We start from the raw sequence: 21,599 nt of genomic DNA, 5'->3' as shown, positions 1-21,599 counted from the left end.
ATTCTATGGCCGAAACTGTCAGACTTTATTCTTTGATTTTCTTCATAAGCAAATTCAATGATTGTCCATAGAATTAAATTAATGATTGATTTGTTTTTTAATGACATTGAAAACATATGCCATTGTTATATATTTAGAAATAATAATTATTCCACTATATGTAAATACTATAATCAATTTTTTTGGATTATTGGATTAAAAAAATTAATCGGAATTAAAATAAAAAACATTGGTGAAAAAAAATAAAGAATATATTTCACTTTGACCTTATTAGTTATACGATTGGATAAGAATAATCCTAAAATATTGGAAGTCCATCTAATCTAAAAATGAGTATATTACATTTGAGGCAACTGATCAATAGGTGTTGCAAATTTAAAGTCTTCAGGAAATAGGCTGGCAGCATGAGGATACATAAGTTTATAAGATTGTCGGATAGTAACGTCAGCAACTCCGGCAATATCTCCAATCTCTTTTTGACTCTTTTTATCTTCGGAAGCCTGAAAAATATGAAGAATAATAATATGAAATAATACAGTTATGCCTGCAAAAAACAATAGATATCAAAATAATATATTTTACAATACAATTCAGTTTTTTGAGCACTTAAATCACAATTTCAGATTTACTTGGCTGCAGATACATATATCTTTTAGAAAAATGTGAGTACTGTTCAAAATTCGAATAATTCATTAAATTCTAATATTAATACTCACTTGTGATGCCATATATATGGCGGCGGCTGCAACTGAAATGGGCGACCTTCCAGGTACGATATCTAATTCGACAGCCTTTCTTGCTATATGAGTAGCAGCTCTTTGTACCATATTTGGAAGTCCCAAATTAGAGCAGAATCGAGACATAAAATCGCCCGTTGTTATCAGATCAACTGATGTTTCCAAAGCTTTCAAAATTAATTTGAAACAACGGCCTATTTCTCTTTTGCTGATTCTGCTAACCGCACAGATTTCTTTAAAAGTACGGGGCACTCCTTCTTGACGGCAAGCTATGTATAAGCAAGCTGAAGCAATAGCATCATTCGATCTTCCTAAAAGAGAAAAAATGATTGTAATCGATAAACATAAACAGGAATTTATGTATAGTGTTTTGAAAGTTTCTACCCCAAATTTTTTTTTAAATAACAAAACTTTTCAAATTTACCTTTTAGATTCCTTCCGTCATGAACTTGTTTGAATAAATTATTTGCTCGGTCAACAATTGTCCTTGGTAAGTTTATCCTATCAGCCATGGTATTAATCTCTTTCATCGCATTTATCAAAGCTCTATCAGAACTACTGATAGATCTACGATTTTGATATCTGGCTACTCCAAATGAATCAAATGCAGCATCACCTACAAATGAGTTCAATTTTTTTTTTATCTTGCATTCATTAAAAGATGTGCAGAATAAAATGTTTCAAGAAATTTAGAGGTTGGATGTAATATAAAGTTAATAATATACTATTTTTATTCTTAATGTATAAATATTAGTGAGTTGCTCACCTCGTCCTCCAGGACCTATCATGGTTGTTAAATCTGAGCCATTGAGCAATGGGTTCTCAGGTCCACCAACACGAGAAGGATCGACCCCACTCTTCTCATTACTGAAGGTTCTCCATTCAGAGCCAACGTCTATAACTCTAAAATTTGGATCATTGTGATATATTATCCATCAGATAACATTTATAGTTCTTCAGTACACTTCAAAGAAAAGCTTCTTTTTTATATAACATACCTATCCCCAACCACTAATCCACATTCAGAACATATCATGTCTCCAGCTCTATAATCTTCAATTAGATGTGCATCTGGATGAGAGGGACAACATATTTTATTGGAACTATATCTGAAATAACAATTATTTATCATCCTATAGTTCATATGATAAAGGATTTTCAAAAAAATATATAAGTAGCATATCCATTATGTGCCCAAATATTTTATTATTTATTTGGGTGAGGAAGAGTTCCCCTAATGAGTCTAATGGCTTTGACTTAGTCATTGGCCAGCAATGCCCAAATACTTATTAATGTAAAAGTGATTTTCACTATCCTGTGTTTTTTGTTTTGATCCAAAGCAAAAAACTGAAAGATAAGAGAAACGGGAAATATCCGACTGTCCCGTACCCATTGAAAAAATAAGACAAAGGTTTTAGTAGATGAAGACTGGTGTTTACGATAAAGAAAAAAAAGGTACAACAATAACACATACCTTGATGAACTCGCCATCTTAGCCAATAAGGGTATATATCAATAATCAAAACAACAGATCAAAACTTCCTCAACGTTGATCTAAATTCTGACAAGAAACATAGAATACAGGTAGAGGATCCTCAGGTGTAGCTATTCGTTGTCGTTGACATATTTTTGTACAAATTGTCACTGGACAAAAGGCATAGAAATATAATAATTTTTTCTTCATCTCCTTTTTGTGTGCAAATATAATATATTTATAAACTATTATCAAATGATGAGTTTATTATCGCTTTCAAGATGAGTACTTTTATTGCACTACGAGCACTTCCTTGCCTGAGGTTTATTATTTTCCTTTATCTATCCGCTTTGTCGGCCCCTTATTTTCCATTTGTCATTTTTGCATTCGTCATCGTTGTTTTCGGTTTTTTGTATCATTGTCGTCACAAAATTTCAATACTGTAGGTATCAAAGAACTGAAATGAGTAATTCGCATAAAAAATTGTCTGGGATGTGTTGTACAATTTATTGTGTTCAAATTGCAATTTATTTGTGAAGACATCAGTTTTGAATTGACTATATGTACAGGTTGTTCCTAAATTGGAGGTACAAATGGAAATGACAGATTTCTGATATCATTTTGAGAAAAAAGTCTTATAACATGAGTGTAACACTTTGTTTTGTGAAACAGGTGTTGAAGTTCAAGTTTTTTTCTCATAGAACCTTCCCTTCACAAGATATTTAATTTGAATTGACCATAGATATTCCAATTCAAAGTTTGCATTATGTGAAAAGCTTATTTTGAATGCAAATATATAGGGTGATATTTTTTCTGGAAGGGTGCCTGCTTCTTTCCTCCAGAACTTTTGGTAAACCGCTGGTAGTTTGGAAAAATGTTAAAAGGAACTCTGCTCCAGTACTACACTTTTTCGTTTGTTATATTTTTGTCGAGTCTGCTATCGATTTCGAGGAAAAAAATTCAGACAGCTCTCTAGTAATTCTCAGGAAAATCCAAATTATTATTAATATCCAGCTAGTTGGCTGTAATGAATGAATTAATTATAAGTTTTGGTACTTATTTACCCACTCCGTAGCGAAGATTAATAAAGATTTGATAAACTGATATAAGCATCACTGAAAAGTACGACACACTAGAAACACCCTGTATCTCGAAAACAAAGCCTTTACGAGTTCATATTCATGAGACTTTTTATTCTTAAAATTATCCAGGAATCTGCCAATTTCCTCCATATAACTATAATTCAGGAACACCCAGTATAAGAAGCGAACAAACGAATTGGTAATAAAAAAATTATTTCGAGTAACTTGGTTCAAACTTCCTTATCAAATTTTTTTTCACATTACAGATATGAGTAAACGTTATCGTCAAAAAATGTCCTCAAGGAAAAAAAGAAGATCTTCTCCCTTGTTGAGGGGATTCAGAATTTTGACAAATAAAATGTGCAATGTTTTTCAATATAAATATCGGGTGTTCTTTTTTCGAGGTATATAACTTTAAGTTGGCATTACTGTTCAAGATGGCGACCGATTTAACAGCTGTCAAGTGATTTATTCTCAGTTTGGTTTGGCAATTCATCATGAATAGACTCACGACTGAACAACGCTTGCAAATAGTGCAATTTTATTTCGAAAATAATGGTTCTGTGCGGAATACGTATCACGCACTACGTCCATTTTATTTTGTTTAGCGATGAACCGCACTTCTGGTTGAATGGCTACGTCAACAAACAAAACTGCCGCATTTGGAGTGAAGCTAATCCTCAAGTGTATGTCGAAACACCGTTACATCCAGAAAAACTGACTGTTTGGTGCGCTTTATGGGCTGGTGGAATCATTGGTCCGTACTTCTTCAAAAACGATGATGGCCAGAACGTTACAGTCAATGGTGATCGGTATAGAGCCATGATTACTAACTTTTTCATTCCTGAATTGAACAAACCATGATGTCCAGGAGCTTGTGGTTCCAACAAGACGGCGCAACATGTCACACAGCTCGTGCCACAATCGATTTATTGAAAGACACGTTTGGTGACCGCCTAATTTCACGTTTTGTACCTGTGAATTGGACTCCAAGATCTTGTGATTTAACACCGCTAGACTACTTTCTGTGGGGCTATGTAAAGTCATTGGTCTATGCGGATAAGCCACAAACCCTTGACCATTTGGAAGACAACATTCGCCGTGTTATTGCCGATATACGGCCACAAATGTTGGAAAAAGTCATCGAAAATTGGACGTCCAGATTGGACTACATCTGAGCCAGCCGTGGCGGTCATATGCCAGAAATTTTATTTAAAATGTAATGCCACAAGATTATCTTGCGGATAAATAAAATTCATGTCAATCGAATAATCCATCGTTGTTTTATTGCAATTCAAAGTTCTATAGCTCTAAAAAAAACACCCTTTATAAGGGCACCTCACGCTAAAGTATAATTGCCTTAAACCGCTCCTGCACTTGTTAAATGCTGACCACTTAAATTGAGTAGAAGCAGCGCACAAGAGATTACTAGAATAACAAAGCCAGGAGCAGGAATCTCGACCAGACCACGAACAATTTCTGGCATCGTTCAGTCTTCGAGTTTGCTGGTAGAACTTAACATGTGTGGTGTTACGAAGAATCAACCCACGTGCGCACAAACAAACTTCAGTTATCGGCAATACTTTTCGATTCTCCTCATTACATTCGCCACTTTAACACATGTGCATTGTGATCAAAGTAACTTGACCAAATCATGCGTTGAACTTTACGAAAAAGGGGTAGAGTCATACCTCGACAATAAATTTCCAGAATGCGTTTATAATTTGGAAAATGCCGTGATCAAATATCACCAATATCGGAGAACATTACAGAACTGCAGATTGGCCTGTAGGAGGGAAGCCGAAGATGCGGAGCCTCTGTATGCTGTCGATGTGGAAAACTTGAAGTTTTTCGAAAAAACGATACGGAATACTTTGTGTGTTATCAAGTGCAAAGATAAGTTATTGGAGGATTCTGGGAAGTTCAACATCAATGAGGATATTGAGAATCTTTTCGAGATGAGGAAGCCGTATGAGTACTTGCACATTTGCTATTTTCAGGTCAGTTAACATAAACATACAAGGGCGTAGAAATAGGGGGTACTGGGGATAATTAACGAGTAGCTGTGATGCTAATATCGAATGAGCTTAAAAAGGCCAAATAATTATTATTAGGAATCCATGAGGAAGCGATTGCTCAAGTATTCAGAAGTCATTTGTTTTAATAAACTGGCTATACGCCCTGGCTCCGGAAGTTATGCCAGGCAACCCAAAATACATCTTCCAAAGTGTCAAATTATACTCTTCATCCCTCGAATTCGCACGTTCTGTCAGACTACCTGAAATACATCCTTCAAAGTGTCAAAAAACTTTGGTCCAGTACTACACTTTTTTGTTTCCTGTAGATTTGTCGTATTTGCAACCGATTTCGAAAAAAAAAATTCCAACAATTCTCTAGTAATCCCCAGGAAAATCTAAATTATTATAAAGATCCAGTTGGTAAGGTGTGATGAATAAATCTATTATAAATGTTTGTACAGGGTGTTTCACGTAAGCGGGTCACTGGATTTTTTGGCTTATCCTTCGAGCAAAAATGAAAAGTGACCCATCAGTATGATAGTATTTTTCACGGGCTATCCAAATATGTTATCGGAAAAACTATCGATCCAAGGCATAGAAAGTTATTGTGAAAAAACCGTTTTTCAGAAAAAAAAAATTCATAGAGATTATTTCTCATCAATTGTTTCCCCATTTGAACTTCCGGTTTCCAAAATAACAGAAGATTTCTTCTTGCAAAATATACACTGTGTCCGTAAAGTATGGAACAAATTCATTTTTATCTAAACAGACCATTTTAAGAAATAATCCTGAAACACGTCGATTTTTTATTTTGATTTACCGTATTTTGAAATAATAATCTAATATACAGGGTGAATTACTTTCGAGTAATGACGTCACCGTCATTTTTTTTTAATGGAACACCCCCATTTTGTCTCAATTTTCCGATTACTCTAGCTGAGCTGATTCCAAAAATGTATCACATGTTGATTCCAATTGGTACAGGGTGGACAAAAATACAATAGTTTTGTGTGTGCTAATAAAGTAACGCATAACATTCTTTATTAGTTAAATTAACAATATTATCAAAAATACTTATTGTCTAGCGGCAATTGGTTTAAATGTAACACCCTGTAGTTTGTTACATTTTTAGATTAATAAAAATGAGCTGTTTCCAAACATGTTTGGTACTTGTGGTCTAGCAGAAAGAATATGAAAGAAATTATTTCTTACTTTATACATTTTCATTAATCTAAAAATGTAACAAACTACAGGGTGTTGCATTCAAACCAATTGCCGCTAGACAATAAGTATTTTTGATGATATTGTTAATTTAACTAATAAAGAATTTTACGCGTTACTTTACGAGCTATTGTATTTTTGTCCATCCTGTACCAATTCGAATAACATGACACATTTTTGGAATCAGCTCAGCTAGAGTAATCGGAAAATTGACACAAAATGTGTGTTCCATTAAAAAAAAATGACGGTGACGTCATTACTCGAAAGTAATTCACCCTGTATATTAAATTATTATTTTTAAATACGGTAAATTAAAATAAAAATCGACGTGTTTCAGGATTATTTCTTAAAATGGTTTGTTTAGATAAAAATGAATTTGTTCCATACTTTACGGATACATTGTGATGGGTCACTTTTCAATAGTGCTCAAAGGATAAGCCACAAAATCCACTGACTCGCTTACGTGAAACACCCTGTACATATTTACCCAATCTGTATCGAAGAATAATAAAGATTCGATGAACTGGTATAACCGCCACAAAATAGTAGGACTACAAGAAAATCCCTGTATCTCGAAATCAAAACTTTTGAAACTTTGCGAGCCCATGTTTATAAGACTTTTTTCTCTAAAAACTTTACAAGGAATGTCCCATTTTGCTTTATACCTCCAATTCTGGAACATTCTGTATAGAAATGTATCATGAATGACACGATTCATTGAACAACAAGTCTTCTTAAACACACTCGTTTAGATTAGGATTAGGAATAAGTATGATTCATAAGATGCGTTAAAATCTAATGAAAATCTATTTTCGTCTCATCTGCATAACAAATCGGGCATGAATTTGAAGACTACTATTCTCTAGAATCTCTAGTTTAGTGGTTTCCTACACTTCCTTTCAAATGATCCTTATAGATTTCACTAGTTTCGTTTCTTTAGTATACCTACTGATAAAAAACACAAATTCAATATTTTCCAACAAATGTTGGTAAATGATTCCTGATATTTAATGAATAATTGATTAGAATTATCAGACGACACAATAACGAGATGAACTAACTATCAAGTCAGAATACTTACTGGTTGTTTTAGATTCATGAGGTCCATGACCTCTATCGTATTGAATTATCGGAAGTTTTATCATGGACGTACCCAGCGGGAGGGCAGCTGCACCCCTTTTTTTTTCAGTACAATTTTCAATTACGAATAATTCATTACGATTATTGAAATGTCAAAGTTAGTTATGGAAACATCGAATTTTAGTTTCTTTCTGTGTTTTCCGGAAGTCACAGAGAATACTTCACACAGTTATAAATTGCGGTTTTCCTCATTTAAAGTTCTTCCTCGATAACTCTTAAAGTATTCATTTTAGGTATAGGGTTTGCTTAAGTAACTCCCACTATTTTTGTACTTAGAATCGACTGAAATAATAAAAAATATAGGTTCTAATTTGAAAATCTTGTGTTTTGATGAATTTGAGTTGTCCAAGTTCATGATATTCTTATAAACACCCTGTACATTTTTGGTCCGAACCGCAAACAGTCTTATAATACTACGTTTTTGCAGAATCGAAAAAAAAAACATTCCGGTATAACCGGAAGTTGTAGGGATCTGAAAATATTTTAGAAGGAAAGATCATTGACTCAAACCCCAATGTGCAAATTTTCAGCTCAAAATTATTATTAGTTTTCCATATACGTCTAAAAGGCCATCCCGGTGAATCACCCTGTATATGGTGATTTATTAGCTCACCAACAAGGATTCACCACCTAAAAATTTTAGCACTTATTCGTTGCCATCCTGTATATTAACCCAATTGAAGTAATCGACGACTAATATAGAAAAATGTTCCAAAATAATAAATTAAACTTTTTCAGATGAAGGAGATTCAAAAAGCTGCATCTGCTGTTTTTACGTATCTTGTCACTCATCCAGATCACAAAACTATGTTATCGACTCTCAAATATTATTCGTCCTTTGACGGCGTTGATTTGAAAGACGTCATAAATTTCGAGGCAAAGGTAAGTCTGAATTAACATATTGTTCACAATAAAAAAAATTAAAATAAAAAATTCCGAACCAACTATATTTTTGTTCAAATTCGTATTGATGTAATCTTTTTTAAGAAATTTCACATGTGGATATTTCTTTCACACCTTGTTGCACGAACGTTCATTAAAATTTAATGCCGTCATTAAAATTTTAATCCTCCACTAGGAGGAGCCTATTGGGCATTGGCTAAAACCGTTTGAAATTTTAATGTGGAATTAAATTTTAATGAACGTTCATTAAAATTTAATACCATCATTGAAATTTCAATCCTTCAGTTAGAGGAGCCTGTTGGTAAATGGACAGTAAAAAATCTTAAAGCGGCATCAAATTTCAATGAACGTTTCTGCAACTAGGTGAATGTCATTTAGGTATCACTTTTTCGAAGAATACTTACACTTTTTTATACAACGATTCCAAAATAATATGGTTCTTGTAACTTATGGATAGGTACATAGAGATTCATTTAGAGAATAAACGTAATATAGTAAATTAAAGTCAAATCAAATTTACAGGATTATGCTTACTTGTACAGTCATGGCATTGATGCATACGAAGCAAAAGATTGGAAAGGTGTGATAGATAACATGGAGGAATCCTTGGTTGATTTTTTACAGGCTGAGGAGGAGTGTAGGGCTCAATGTGAAGGACCTTTTGATCATGGTTGGCTGCCAGATTTCATTCCATCAATTGCCAGTAAGTTATCTAGTGAGAAGATCTCAGAATCCTTTTGAGCTAGAAAAAAAAGAATGGCACATTTTCGGGATCGATTTCTAAGATAATTAATTTGGTCAAAAGAGCAACCTCATTAATTCAACTTCACCCCAGATAAAAGATTCGGTGGCCACCAAGGTCTCCGGATTTAACACCTTTAGATTTTTTTCTTTGGTCATATTTAAAGAACGACATTTATAAATTTGACAAAGTTGAAAGAAATCTTTCAGGCTTGAATTAGATAATTCCAACTTTTTCCGTCTTTGATGCGTTTTTTGTCAATTTCTTTAAGTTTTAAGGCGCCATTCCGGAGCTCGTGAATTGTTTTGCATTGTTCCAACTTGTAAACTCACAGAATAAGTTGGGGAACTAACAATTCAAGAAACGTATTATTTTTAAACTACTAAATAACTTTTTTTCAGACCATTTCACGTTTTGCTTGAAATGTAAGAGTTTATGTTACTCTAAGCTCAACTCCATAAATACAGAGAAGTATGAAGATTTATTACCAAGCCATTACCATTACCTGCAGTACGCTTATTACAAAGGTAGGTCGAACCATGTTCCTCTTGACTCCATCTTAACACCATAGTAATTTTTTTTCAGAAATATTTCTTGAATTACAGCGAGCACAAATTCATTCAATTTTGATTTATGTTTCCATAACTAAATTTTACATTTCATGAATTACAATTAATTTTTGGTTGGGATTGTTGAGAAAACCAAAAACCAATACAATTTTCAATTACGAATAATTCATTACAATTCTTGATATGTCAAATTTAGTTATGGAAACATCGAATTTTAGTTTCTTTCTGTGTTTTCCGGAAGTCACAGACTACTTCACACAGTTATAAATTGCGGTTTTTCCTCATTTAAAGTTCTTCCTCGATAACTCTGAAAGTATTCATTTTAGGTGTAGGGTGTACTTAAGTAACCCCCACTATTTTTGTACGTAGAATCGACTGAAATAATAAAAAATATAGGTTCTAATTTGAAAATCTCCAGTTTTGATGAATTTGAGTTGTCCAAGTTCATGATCTTCTTATGAACACCCTGTTCATTTTTGATCCAAACCGCAAAAAGTCTTACGATACTACGTACTTGCAGAATCGAAAAAGAAATTTTTTTTTTCGAAAAAAGTTTTTTCTGCCGAAATATTTAAAAAAATTCGAGTCCTCAACGCCACCATTTTTTTCATAAAAATTCCATTAACTCATGAATCGTTGAGTTTTCAACCAAGGTATGGCATATTGTCAAAAATGCTCAATATATTACTTCTTCTGCTTATTCGAAGAGTAGTTCATTCCATATCATTTCACTCTTTTAATTCATGATATTATTATTAATTATATTTTTCAGTTGGTAACATGAGGATGGCATGTGAAGCAGTTGCAAGTTATCTATTATTCATTCCCAAAGACGAAACCATGCTTAGCAACATGGAATTTTACAAAAAAATGCCAAAAGTGGAAAAACAATATTTCAAACCTAGAAAAGTGAGTATTCAAAGTTTGAATACTTCACCATCTTTTAACATCAATAATTTTTCCAGGAAGCATTGCTCTACATCGAACGTCTGACTTACGAAAAAAAACTGATGAAATTCATCGACAAGGAGTTCAATTTTCACACCTTAAAAGAAGAAGATTCTGCCAAGGTATCATAGTAAATATATGTACAATTACCAGTGTATAAAAAAATTCAGCAGTAAACTAATAAGAGATGCAAATGGAATTTCAATATCCAAAACGATAACTGAAGCTTAATCATTTTGCAGCAAAATAATCATGTAAACGTTAAAATTAAAAATAAGAAATAATGATGAAAGATAGTGAATATCATGTAAAGAAATAAAATATTAACGGATCCACTATATTCATCAGCTATACTAATTTCAGGGATATGATGATCATTGACGGTATTGTGTGCTTCGTCTTACTTACATTTTTAACATGAATTAAAAGACTAAGCTTTATATGCCTAACCTATGGGATTGTTCTTGGAATATCGCCTACTAACTGGAGGTATAGGTAAGTCAATTTCATAATGAAGAGGTGGTCTCGCAATAATAATAATAATAATATCAACTATTCGAAGAATATGATCTTAAAAAACAACTTATAATAAACTGTTTCAAGAAACCGAGTCTCCAGTAGATGCATTCGATTAAAATTATATAAAATAGGATAATAGGAATAAGAAGCTTCCAGTTTTAAGGTACTCGTCTACAATTCTAATTATGTTTGACAATTTGTGATATTGATGCGGACATGCTTGATTTATAAAGGGTGTTTTTTTTAGAGCTATAGAACTTTAAATTGCAATAAAACAACGATGGATTATTCGATTGACATGAATTTTATTTATCCGCAAGATAATCTTGTGGCGTTACATTTTAAATATGATTTCTGGCATATGACCGCCACGGCTGGCTCGGATGTAGTCCAATCTGGACGTCCAATTTTCGATGACTTTTTCCAACATTTGTGGCCGTATATCGGCAATAACACGGCGAATGTTGTCTTCCAAATGGTCAAGGGTTTGCGGCTTATCCGCATAGACCGATGACTTTACATAGCCCCACAGAAAGTAGTCTAGCGGTGTTAAATCACAAGATCTTGGAGGCCAATTCACAGGTCCAAAACGTGAAATTAGGCGGCCACCAAACGTGTCTTTCAATAAATCGATTGTGGCACGAGCTGTGTAACATATTGCGCCGTCTTGTTGGAACCACAGCTCCTGGACATCATGGTTGTTCAATTCAGGAATGAAAAAGTTAGTAATCATGGCTCTATACCGATCTCCATTGGCTGTAACGTTCTGGCCATCATCGTTTTTGAAGAAGTACGGACCAATGATTCCACCAGCCTATAAAGCGCACCAAACAGTCAGTTTTTCTGGATGTAACGGTGTTTCGACATACACTTGAGGATTAGCTTCACTCCAAATGCGGCAGTTTTGTTTGTTGACGTAGCCATTCAACCAGAAGTGCGCTTCGTCGCTAAACAAAATAAAATGGACGTAGTGCGCGATACGTATTCCGCACAGAACCATTATTTTCGAAATAAAATTGCACTATTTGCAAGCGTTGTTCAGGCGTGAGTCTATTCATGATGAATTGCCAAACCAACCTGAGAATAAATCACTTGACATCTGTTAAATCGATCGCCATCTTGAACAGTAATGCCAACTTAAAGTTACATACCTCGAAAAAAAAAACACCCGTTATATGAAATATAACAACTGACAAAGAAACTGCAACACCCAGAAGGAAGGAGATGTTTAAATTTTAAATATATTTTGGTAAAACATATATAGTATAGCAAGGAGTAAATGATTCAATTTGGAGAAAAAAATCGTGAAGGTTTTTTCATGTAAACAATTTTTGTTACTTGAATAGTGCACTCGTGTTCTACTGATTTTCTGAATTTTACAACAAACCAGCTGTTCCAGGAGATGAAAGTCGATGTTTAGTTGTTGTTAAAATGCCTAGAGCACGTGTACGCAGTATTCATCGCCAGCTAAGTTAATTTGAAAGAGGTCGAATTATTGGTCTACGGGAGGCGGGGTTGTCATTTCGAGAAATCGCTAACCGTACGAACAGAAATCCAACTTCTGTTATGAGATATTGTCAAGCGTGGTTTGATAATGCCCAAAATCGAAGAATAGTAGGCACCAAAGATTAAGATTAATCTTTGGTAGGCACCGGACGTCGAAGGGGCACAAATGAAGTTCAAGATCGAGGTCTATGACTTATGGCCATTAGAGACCGATTTGCGAAAACTCGATCTTTGGCTGATGAGTGGCTAGGAGAACAAGGACATCCTGTAACTGTCCGAACGGTTTACCGCCGGATAAGGTCTTTTGGACTGCAGCATTATCTTGTGTTACATCTGACGGTTGAGCACCGCCGGCAACGATTACAGTGGTACAGAGAACTTCAACATTGGAATGTGGAATGGCATCAGGTCGTCTTTTCTGATGAATCTCGATTCTCCTTGGGCGCACATGATGGCCGAAGAAGAGTTAGACAACGTCGGGGAGAAAGACGTGAACCTAAGTTTGATGTTGAGCGACATATACACCGGACAGTGGGTGTATATTATGGGGTGCTATTGCACATGCAAGTAGGTCACCTTTAGTCTTTATTCGAGGTAACAGGACAGCGCTGCGTTATCTTCAAGAACTAGTGGAGCCATATGTTGTCCCTTACCTTAACCGGCTCGAGAATCCAATATTTCAGTAAAATAATGCCCGACCTCATGGTGCCAGAGTTAGTTTAAACTTTTTCGAAGCGACCCATGTGACCTCTTCAGTGTTTGTCCATCATGCTAAAGACGCATAGGTGACAATGGTGCGATATTAATTTTTTTTGTTATTGCCGTCTCTGTAGCAACAGCATTTGCTTATTAATTCTTTAGAAATTATTGTCCATCATTTAATACAAAGTTTCATGGTTTATTTTCTTAAAGTTTAGATTAAGGAACTGAAAGAAAGATTTAAGGTAAGTGCTTCTCTTTAAAAATTCGGAATTTTCTTACCTTAGTTTTCAATTGGAAACAATCAGAAATATGGAATGTACTACAATTCGAACGATAGACTTATGTTTGTAAGCAATCAAACTATTCATTCGGTATTAAAAGAGCTTTCAAACGATGTATCATACATTCTGTTGTGTCAATTGAATATCTGCTTAATTGAGTAGTTCAATACCAAAGAGAATCAAAATATAAGTGATTTTTCAAGGAGTTCTGTAAGCTACTGTGCTCCTTCCACTTGTATCGAAGGTAGAGCAAGCTTTATGTGATCACGTTTGGTATGAAAAAAATGTGATATTGCCCAATTTTAAAATTAATTAATTAATGATCTCTTTTTCCTACCAGAACTTTTTTGTGGTAGTTTAAAAAAATTTTGAAAAAAATCTTTGTTTCATTTAAAAATCTTATGATCCCTTTAATTTTTTTAGCAATTCGATTTATTTCAAAGAACAAACAAGTTTTTTAGCGATTAATCTTTCTTGGAATAGTTTATTATTCGAATGCAGTTTGACTGTCGTTATCTATCACCATTCTGTTTTTTAAATTTCTACGAATGACATAATTTCAATATTTTTAGGAAACAAAACTCCAATTCACTGTTACAAAAACAGCTCAAGATCTGAAAGGAACTAAAAGATTCGTCGCGGGAGGAATCATGAGCAAAAATCAATGTAGAACCATTATTAACATTCTTAGAACATTTGCTAAGGTAGGAGATGGCTATGATACAGCTACTCCACACACTAAAAATGAGATAATTGAAGGAATATCGATGGAACGAATAATTCTTTTGGTACACTATGGAATATTGAATAGCAAGTATTTGGAAATGCTTCTGGAGATAACAGAGGAGACTAAGGCAAATATAGAAAACTATTTCAACGTAGAAGAACCTTTATATTTCTCCTATACACATTTTGTATGTAGAACTGCAATTAAAGGTTAGTAATAGGGATATATGACCTTGAAAAAAAAATTTGATAATATTCTCGAAGCTGCCAACTCTCCTTGAGTCAAGATATGTACTTGAAACCCCAATATGTTTTAGATCACAGCTCAATTTTCAAAAAACGCTTTTGTTTGAGGGGGCTATGACCAATATTTCAGGAGATATAACGATTATTATGTAGATATTCAATTTTTACGGTTATTTTTCTTCTAAATATAGTTTGCATAGTGCATTTTCAATATTCAAAAGGCTCTTTCCAGGTGATCTAGGAAATCGTAGTGAATTGAGCCATGAAATTCATGCAGATAATTGTAATATTTACCCTGATGGAGTATGCGAAAAAGAAGCTCCTTCCTATACTTGGAGAGACTACAGTGCCATAATTTATTTGAACGACGATTTCCTTGGCGGAGAATTTTTTTTTAGTTCTGATATGAATCCTGAATCATCACAGGTATGGATACTTCGTGCTTAATAATAAAATCAACAGGTATTTCATACAATATTTTCAGTACTATTAACTTCGATATTTCAAACAGACCATAGATATTATCACTTTTCTCGGTTTGCCCTTGCTTCTTGATTATTTATGTATTAACTTCCTGTCCCTAACTCTAGCAGTTTTCGAGTAATTGAATGATTCACGTCTTTTTTGTGCAAAATAAAGCTTTAATAAACATTCATTCATTACCTAAATTGTGAGGTTTCCAAATTAAAAGCAAGTTTTCATTCCAATGACAATATTAAGATACATTTGTTTCAGATATCCATGAAATATCATAGAACTTTTAAATAAATAGTTGACTATCAGCATCGATTCACAAATTCTATGTCATTTCATGGATATCTAAAACAAATGTATCTCAATATTGACATTGGGCTGAAAACTTGCTTTCAATCAGGAAACTTTACAATTTAGGTCTAGAAACATGTTACATATAATATGCCTAATCTCAAGAAACGAAATTTTCAATAAATCGTACTTTCCGTTCTCCGTAAAAGTCCATCAACTGTGGCCCACCTGTTTATATAATAAAAAAAAAACTTTTTCCAGAGTACTGTTCACCCCAGTTGTGGAAAGATGGTGGCCTTCTCTTCAGGAGTTGAGAACCTACATGGTGTTAAGGCAGTTAGGAGAGGTACAAGATGTGCAATTGGTTTGTGGTTCACCTTCAATCCTGAGTATAAAGAAAACTACAGGGATTTGGCTTATGACGTTATAGAGAATATCCGAGAGAAAAATGCATGAAACTTCATATTAATTCAATATTGTTTCATAAGTGATTGTTAAAATTCAAGTGAGACCTAGTCACTGTTAACTTTTGACTGTGAGTTTATATGGTATTGTTTTTTGTTGAATCGATGATATGCATATTCTGTTGTTAATTTTACATTAATTAAATGTTTATTTGAAGTAAATGTTATAGAGAAAATTATTTTGCCCATTTTTTAATCTCCATTTAACTCACCTCAGAACAGTGGCGGAATGTTCAAATAGATCTTCGAATAAAGGCTATAATGAGATGCGCAATTAGTGACGAGCGCTCGAAAGCTTTTGACTTCATATCAGCGCTTTCCTCATTTTAATTCTCAGACAATTTTGATTGGTCTAATCAACTCGTTGATTACTTTAAAATATATGGTGGATCAAAAATGATTTCATATTGAACACAGATCCTATCATGACAATCGCTATAAAAGAAGAAAAGTTTAGTAAAATTTTTAATTGCAAATTTTGAAATACCTATACCTCTTCATTCACATATGTATATTGTCAGCTGTTAATAGATTGATACAAAAATGATGCAGGATCGCTATTATTCCAAGATATCTTTAACCAAAGGTTGTTCAAATATATCTTTGAACAAAGGTTGAAAGATATCAACGATACAATGGTTTATGACAAGGTTCAAGTCCCAGGCGAACATTTGAAACAAAATTGAAAAAATGTAGAAATGGTTTTGGAGCCGTATTTGAGGGTAATCTAACAAATTTAAAAAAATTAGAAACGATTTTTGATGTTATTAAAATCATGGAACCAGTGATCATTTGTTTTGTTTTATCAACCATATATTAATAGCTGAACGCTAATTTTATATATCTAATATCTTTTGGTTTTAATGGTTTTGTAGAAATCCATTTCAATATTTTTAACAAAAATCTTGATTTTCGTTAGTTTCGGAGTCTAGATTCTATGAATTGTGAAATCACCGTGGTCTAGCATCGAAGAGGTAGTCATAGTTTTTTAAATAATTTTTGACATTGTGAAACAGCCTACTTACTGTCAATTTACTTTACGATTTTCAGACATTAGGCAACATGGCGCAGAGCTTCGTATAAGCATGCGGATAATGTTGAAATTTGAGCTTATAAAATTGAATTTTCACATTTTTAAGTGATTTATTTGTATTCCTGAATACTAATGGCATCTTTGCAGTATGTAGTTCATCCTCTGCCTGGAAGTGATGAACAATTTAATGACAGGTAACTGCCCTTAATGTCCTTACATCATTTAGATACTCCATTTCAGAACTTCCTCCATTTTCAATTGTAATGAATAATTTCTACAAACAGAGAGGATTATATTTTTTTCGCAAACTGAATGCATATGTGTTTGAATATACATATTTTAAGTGTTACTGCTAATTCCACCTACTTCAGATTTCGCCGACTTTTTTATTTACTTTGTGAGCAAAAATCAGGTTTAGAGTACAAAAAAAATATTATATTCGTTCACATACATTAAGCTTACATTGCATTTTCGAGTTAGTACCAATTAATGTGGAGTACAATAAAGTTAATAAGAAATATGACTTATGATATTACCATTTTTTCATTCTGAATTTTTTTTTATAGATTGAAAGATGTAGCTGACCGAATAAACCGCTTAGGACTCAATTCTCATTCTGGTCTTTCATGCCTAAGATCAGGAATTAAGAAAATATGTATTGGCCCTTCACATATAGGTCTTTTATTAGATGATGGAAAAGTTTGTCGGTTATCATATAATGTTTTATCCGATAGATTGGACTTGACTAAAAATGATAGTAACAAAAGGTGAGTCATCCAGTTTCATTTGTTTCACTTAATACCAACGGTTAACCTGGTAATGATAAAACCTCAGTGTGGGAAATAATTCCTTAGTTATACTGATGAATATGAGTCTTAGCAGTAATGTTATTGGTTATTGATTTGATTAATAGTTTCACAAAAGCAATATTCTATTTGAAGTAATAAAAGATTTTAGAAGAGTTGAGGTTTTATAGAAAGGGAATGCGAAAGATATCCATAAATATTTATATTCTTCATTGTTTGATCGAGTTAACCTTTTTTCTGAAGAAAAATGTATATTTTTAACATTTATTGAAAATTTATGTGAAATTTTTCATTAGTTAGTAGTTCAATATGAATTGTTTTAGGAATTTTTGATTCAAAATTCTATCTTGTGTTATTTATTATTATATGCCACATTTCAGCAGTGGAGGTACAGGAACCGGTGGCTCAGGTGGTGCAGGGGGACAAGGAAGTGGAGGTTCGAACAAACCACCTAGCACTGGAAGGGGTATGCGAACTAGAGCCAGAATAATGCGTTCGAATACTGCTATTCGTGGTGCTAATAATAGCGGTGAGTTCAACAATTTAATTCACTATTCTTCTATACGATTATCAGTAAGTGAAACTTCTCTAATCTGACTGTGTTTAATCTATAATTTATTATTCTATAATTTTTTTTTTGTAATAATGTAACAAAAAAATTAGATACCTTCAATTTTCATTTTCATAATAAGAATAGTTCTTTCGTTATTTTTTGAAAATGTAATAATCATTCCCTTTAGTTTTATTTCAAATTCCAGGGAGCCGTAGCGCACCTGTTATAATAGGGACCAGTACATCTAGCAGTGGTCGTCCTCTAGTTACTGTACCTGCTCCTTACGTTCCTGAAGAATTAGTATCTCAGGCACAGGTTGTATTACAGGGAAAGAGTAGAAATCTAATTATACGAGAACTACAGGTACGAAAATTAAATTATTAATGAGAAATCTTTACAGTTCAACGGTGTGCCATTATTTTTAGGTCCTGTTTATCAGTGTAATCTTATTTACGATTATTTTTTCAGAGAACTAATCTTGACGTGAACCTTGCTGTGAACAATCTACTATCGAGAGATGATGAAGAAGGTGAAGAGGGCGATGATGCTACAGACTCTTACGTTCCAGAAGATCTTATATCATTACTAGACGGTGGTTTCCATCCTGACCATTCTGTAATTATTGATGCTGATGCTATGTTCTCTGAGGATATGTTTGGATATTCTGGCATTAGGAAGTAAGTAACACATCATAGATTCTCATTTGAAACATGGACTTATAAAATAAAAAGTGATCTCAAAATATGCTGAAATTCGGTGGAATAATTTTGGTATACATGGAAATTACAAAATAATATTTTTATAAATAATTTCGGTTTTCAACTGAGTTGATTATTAGAAAATTAGATGTTTCATCTTTTACTACTTAGGGTATGGTTCCTATATCGCCAAGAATTTCAGAGCGGTTACTAGTGGTTTTCAGGTAACCTACTTCGTATTTATGGACAACTTGACACTTGTCAATGGTCAACTTATTTTTCTTTGACAGAATTTTGGAGGTTATAAATGGTTGATCTCTTTTACTTTGTAAATAACTAATAGTTATTAATGGCTCTGAATGATATTTGTTTCATAATTAAAATGATAAAGTTTTCGAGTGTCAGATGTCATGGAAAATATTCATAAACAATAATCTGAAAATTAAAATGACAACTGTCAAGCCGAGTGGGCGTGGTTACCGAACCTTACCAGAATAAAAGTATGGTTGCTCTGGTGACTGATAACTCACCGAACTTTGAGGAAATAGTCACCGGTTTTTGAGCAATTTGACATAATGGACCACCAACGTACTAACTCTAGTAACCAAGGTGATATACGGACCATACCCTCAGTTATTTTGCCTTTTTCAATTTTATTTTCAGTGAAAGTGTATATTTATTTACAGCTCTGTATACTATTTGTTTCGATTTTTTTTCTTTCGATAAAATATTTCTCTTTAGTTTTTTAAGTTTTTTTAGTTTTGTTTCACTAATTGACTTCCATAAATGTTTGACTTTGCTCAAACTAGCTTCCTTAACAGTCGTGGCAGCAGCAGAGGTAGGTTAGCAGACCGTGATGCCCCTTTATCAAATAGCGGAGGTTCTGATCGAGATAGAGAAAATTTTTCCCGTTGGCGTGATAGACAATATTGTGGACCAAGAAGATGGTTAGAGACAGCGCTAAGAGACAATCCATACGAGAAAGATTCAGGTTAGATTACTGTTTGATTGTTATTTCATTAAAATATATTAAATTTTTTTTAATATTGCTTGTATAAAGTTTTTATTCATTGGTTCTTTGTTAATTTTTTTTTTATAAAAAAAAAACCATTATGAGTAAATTCTGGAGATAAAAATTCAATATGATGGTCCATTTGATTTTTGTTGATCATGAATCGAACCTCCTAAATCAAAATTGTCCCTTTACTGGCCAAGATTGAATTGCTTTAGATCATGGACATCAAGGGAGCATACAGAAATTTGATAATCTTTGAGAGTTCAATGTTTAGTATACTCTATCCAAACTCTCCTAGTTCAATTGAAATTTCATTTTCAGAGCACAAAAAGAAGGATAATGCTTGTCCCTTATGGTTGTCTGATGATCTGGAATTTTGGCCGGAACCTGCACCGAAGTTCATCCAAATTGCATCTCTTCATAGTGAACTTGTAGCTTTATCATCAAATGGTCAAGTGTATCAATGGAGATGGCACGATCCGGAACCGTATAAACATCCTGAGGTGAGCAATATTGAAATAAAACATAGCGGTATCGTGTTTCTTCACTTTTGGACCAGTCTGTATAGTCAAAAATGATTTAAGCTGGGTACTGTCGATTCCTAAGAGGTTATCGTCAATATTTGCATAATATCAATAAAATTATTTTTTCTTTGCCAGAACCCATATATTCACCATCCAAAAACAATTCCTATGGCTTTAACCAGCGAAAAAGTTGTGCAATTATCTGCCTGTTCCACACGATGTTCAGTATCCACCGAATCTGGAAAAACAGCAACATGGCTCGATGAAACTCTCATTTCTGCTTCCTCGAAACTAGAACATCCAGCCCAGGCCTTCAGCGAATTTCAGAATGACCGCATAATATCACTACATACATGTACTCTTTACACCGTTGCCAGATGTGAGAGTGGTGCGTTGTATTGGTGGTAAGTAGTGAATAATTACTAATTTTATCCTAGCACTTATTTCCGTCAAACAAATGTAGAGTCGATAAAACCTACAAAGGAACACTTTTTATGGGGTTTTTTAATGCGATTGCTATAATTAAGGACCCCAACACCGTAAAATCGTCTTGGTTCATCCATCTAAACAAGAAATGAGATAACTTAGCCTTTACAGCTAGTGTGTATAAGTTTATAAACATAAATTCTGGAGGCAGACATTCAATTTGGTCTTCTCAACTGTGGTTGATCATATACTAAAATCTCCTAAATCAAAATTGTCTCTTTACTGGCCAGGATTGAATTACTTTAGATCATGGACATCAAGGGAGCATACAGAAATTTGAAGGGAATTTTATGGCAATCAGAAGTGAAAAATAGTGAATATGTTTATAAACGTAAATTCTGGAGGCAGACATTCAATTTGGTCTTCTCAACTGTGGTTGATCATATACTAAAACCTCCTAAATTAAAATTGTCCCTTTACTGGCCAAGATTGAATTACTTT

At 33.6% G+C, this 21,599-nt stretch overlaps 3 protein-coding genes across 12 annotated transcripts in view; 2 read left to right on the top strand and 1 right to left on the bottom strand.

The window, feature by feature from the left end:
- Window positions 1–233: 233 nt before the first annotated feature.
- On the bottom strand, window positions 234–9,237 carry LOC123678069 (transcription initiation factor IIB). 3 transcript variants are annotated; one of them, XM_045614852.1, is made up of 6 exons: window positions 9,110–9,237; window positions 1,736–1,846; window positions 1,504–1,640; window positions 1,162–1,353; window positions 717–1,048; window positions 234–500 (listed from the first exon to the last, which is right to left on the bottom strand). In XM_045614852.1, exons 2-6 carry the CDS (start codon window positions 1,771–1,773, stop codon window positions 339–341), a joined length of 861 nt encoding a protein of 286 aa, XP_045470808.1. In that variant the 5' UTR covers window positions 1,774–1,846; window positions 9,110–9,237; the 3' UTR covers window positions 234–338. The 3 variants fall into 3 exon arrangements, with proteins under 3 accessions (XP_045470808.1, XP_045470807.1, XP_045470806.1); XM_045614851.1 differs by lacking the exon at window positions 9,110–9,237 and adding an exon at window positions 7,614–7,635; XM_045614850.1 differs by lacking the exon at window positions 9,110–9,237 and adding an exon at window positions 2,212–2,371.
- Window positions 4,742–16,205, top strand: LOC123678068 (prolyl 3-hydroxylase 1-like). Its single transcript, XM_045614849.1, has 9 exons — window positions 4,742–5,293; window positions 8,411–8,554; window positions 9,098–9,278; window positions 9,719–9,844; window positions 10,659–10,795; window positions 10,852–10,956; window positions 14,415–14,778; window positions 15,047–15,240; window positions 15,841–16,205. Exons 1-9 carry the CDS (start codon window positions 4,814–4,816, stop codon window positions 16,033–16,035), a joined length of 1,926 nt encoding a protein of 641 aa, XP_045470805.1. The 5' UTR covers window positions 4,742–4,813; the 3' UTR covers window positions 16,036–16,205.
- Window positions 16,206–17,077: 872 nt separating this feature from the next.
- The window catches only part of LOC123679218 (E3 ubiquitin-protein ligase UBR5), a 40,046-nt gene continuing 35,524 nt past the window's right edge, over window positions 17,078–21,599 (top strand). For 5 of the 8 annotated variants that reach the window (XM_045616672.1, XM_045616670.1, XM_045616675.1 and 2 more), the window contains exons 1-8: window positions 17,078–17,270; window positions 17,643–17,843; window positions 18,263–18,411; window positions 18,641–18,798; window positions 18,904–19,112; window positions 19,943–20,124; window positions 20,470–20,651; window positions 20,808–21,076. In XM_045616672.1, coding sequence (XP_045472628.1) covers window positions 17,209–17,270; window positions 17,643–17,843; window positions 18,263–18,411; window positions 18,641–18,798; window positions 18,904–19,112; window positions 19,943–20,124; window positions 20,470–20,651; window positions 20,808–21,076 — 1,412 coding nt within the window. In that variant the 5' untranslated portion in view covers window positions 17,078–17,208. The remainder of the gene's footprint in view (window positions 17,271–17,642; window positions 17,844–18,262; window positions 18,412–18,640; window positions 18,799–18,903; window positions 19,113–19,942; window positions 20,125–20,469; window positions 20,652–20,807; window positions 21,077–21,599) is intronic. The other 3 variants (XM_045616677.1, XM_045616673.1, XM_045616671.1) reach the window with 2 other exon arrangements.

Source organism: Harmonia axyridis, chromosome 4 (genome assembly GCF_914767665.1).
Source record: "Harmonia axyridis chromosome 4, icHarAxyr1.1, whole genome shotgun sequence".
Taxonomy (NCBI): domain Eukaryota; kingdom Metazoa; phylum Arthropoda; class Insecta; order Coleoptera; family Coccinellidae; genus Harmonia; species Harmonia axyridis.
This window is presented reverse-complemented; position numbering and strand designations above follow the sequence as displayed.

Coding starts and splice junctions, on each gene's coding strand:
- LOC123678069 (XM_045614850.1), bottom strand. Junction 1,354..1,503: donor GATAGGTCCTGGAGGACGAG/GTGAGCAACTCA, acceptor ACTCATTTGTAG/GTGATGCTGCATTTGATTCA. Junction 501..716: donor CCATATATATGGCATCACAA/GTGAGTATTAAT, acceptor CATATTTTTCAG/GCTTCCGAAGATAAAAAGAG.
- LOC123678068 (XM_045614849.1), top strand. CDS start 4,814: ATGTGTGGTGTTACGAAGAATCAACCCACGTGCGCACAAACAAACTTC. Junction 14,779..15,046: donor ATGTAGAACTGCAATTAAAG/GTTAGTAATAGG, acceptor GGCTCTTTCCAG/GTGATCTAGGAAATCGTAGT. Junction 15,241..15,840: donor TGAATCCTGAATCATCACAG/GTATGGATACTT, acceptor AACTTTTTCCAG/AGTACTGTTCACCCCAGTTG.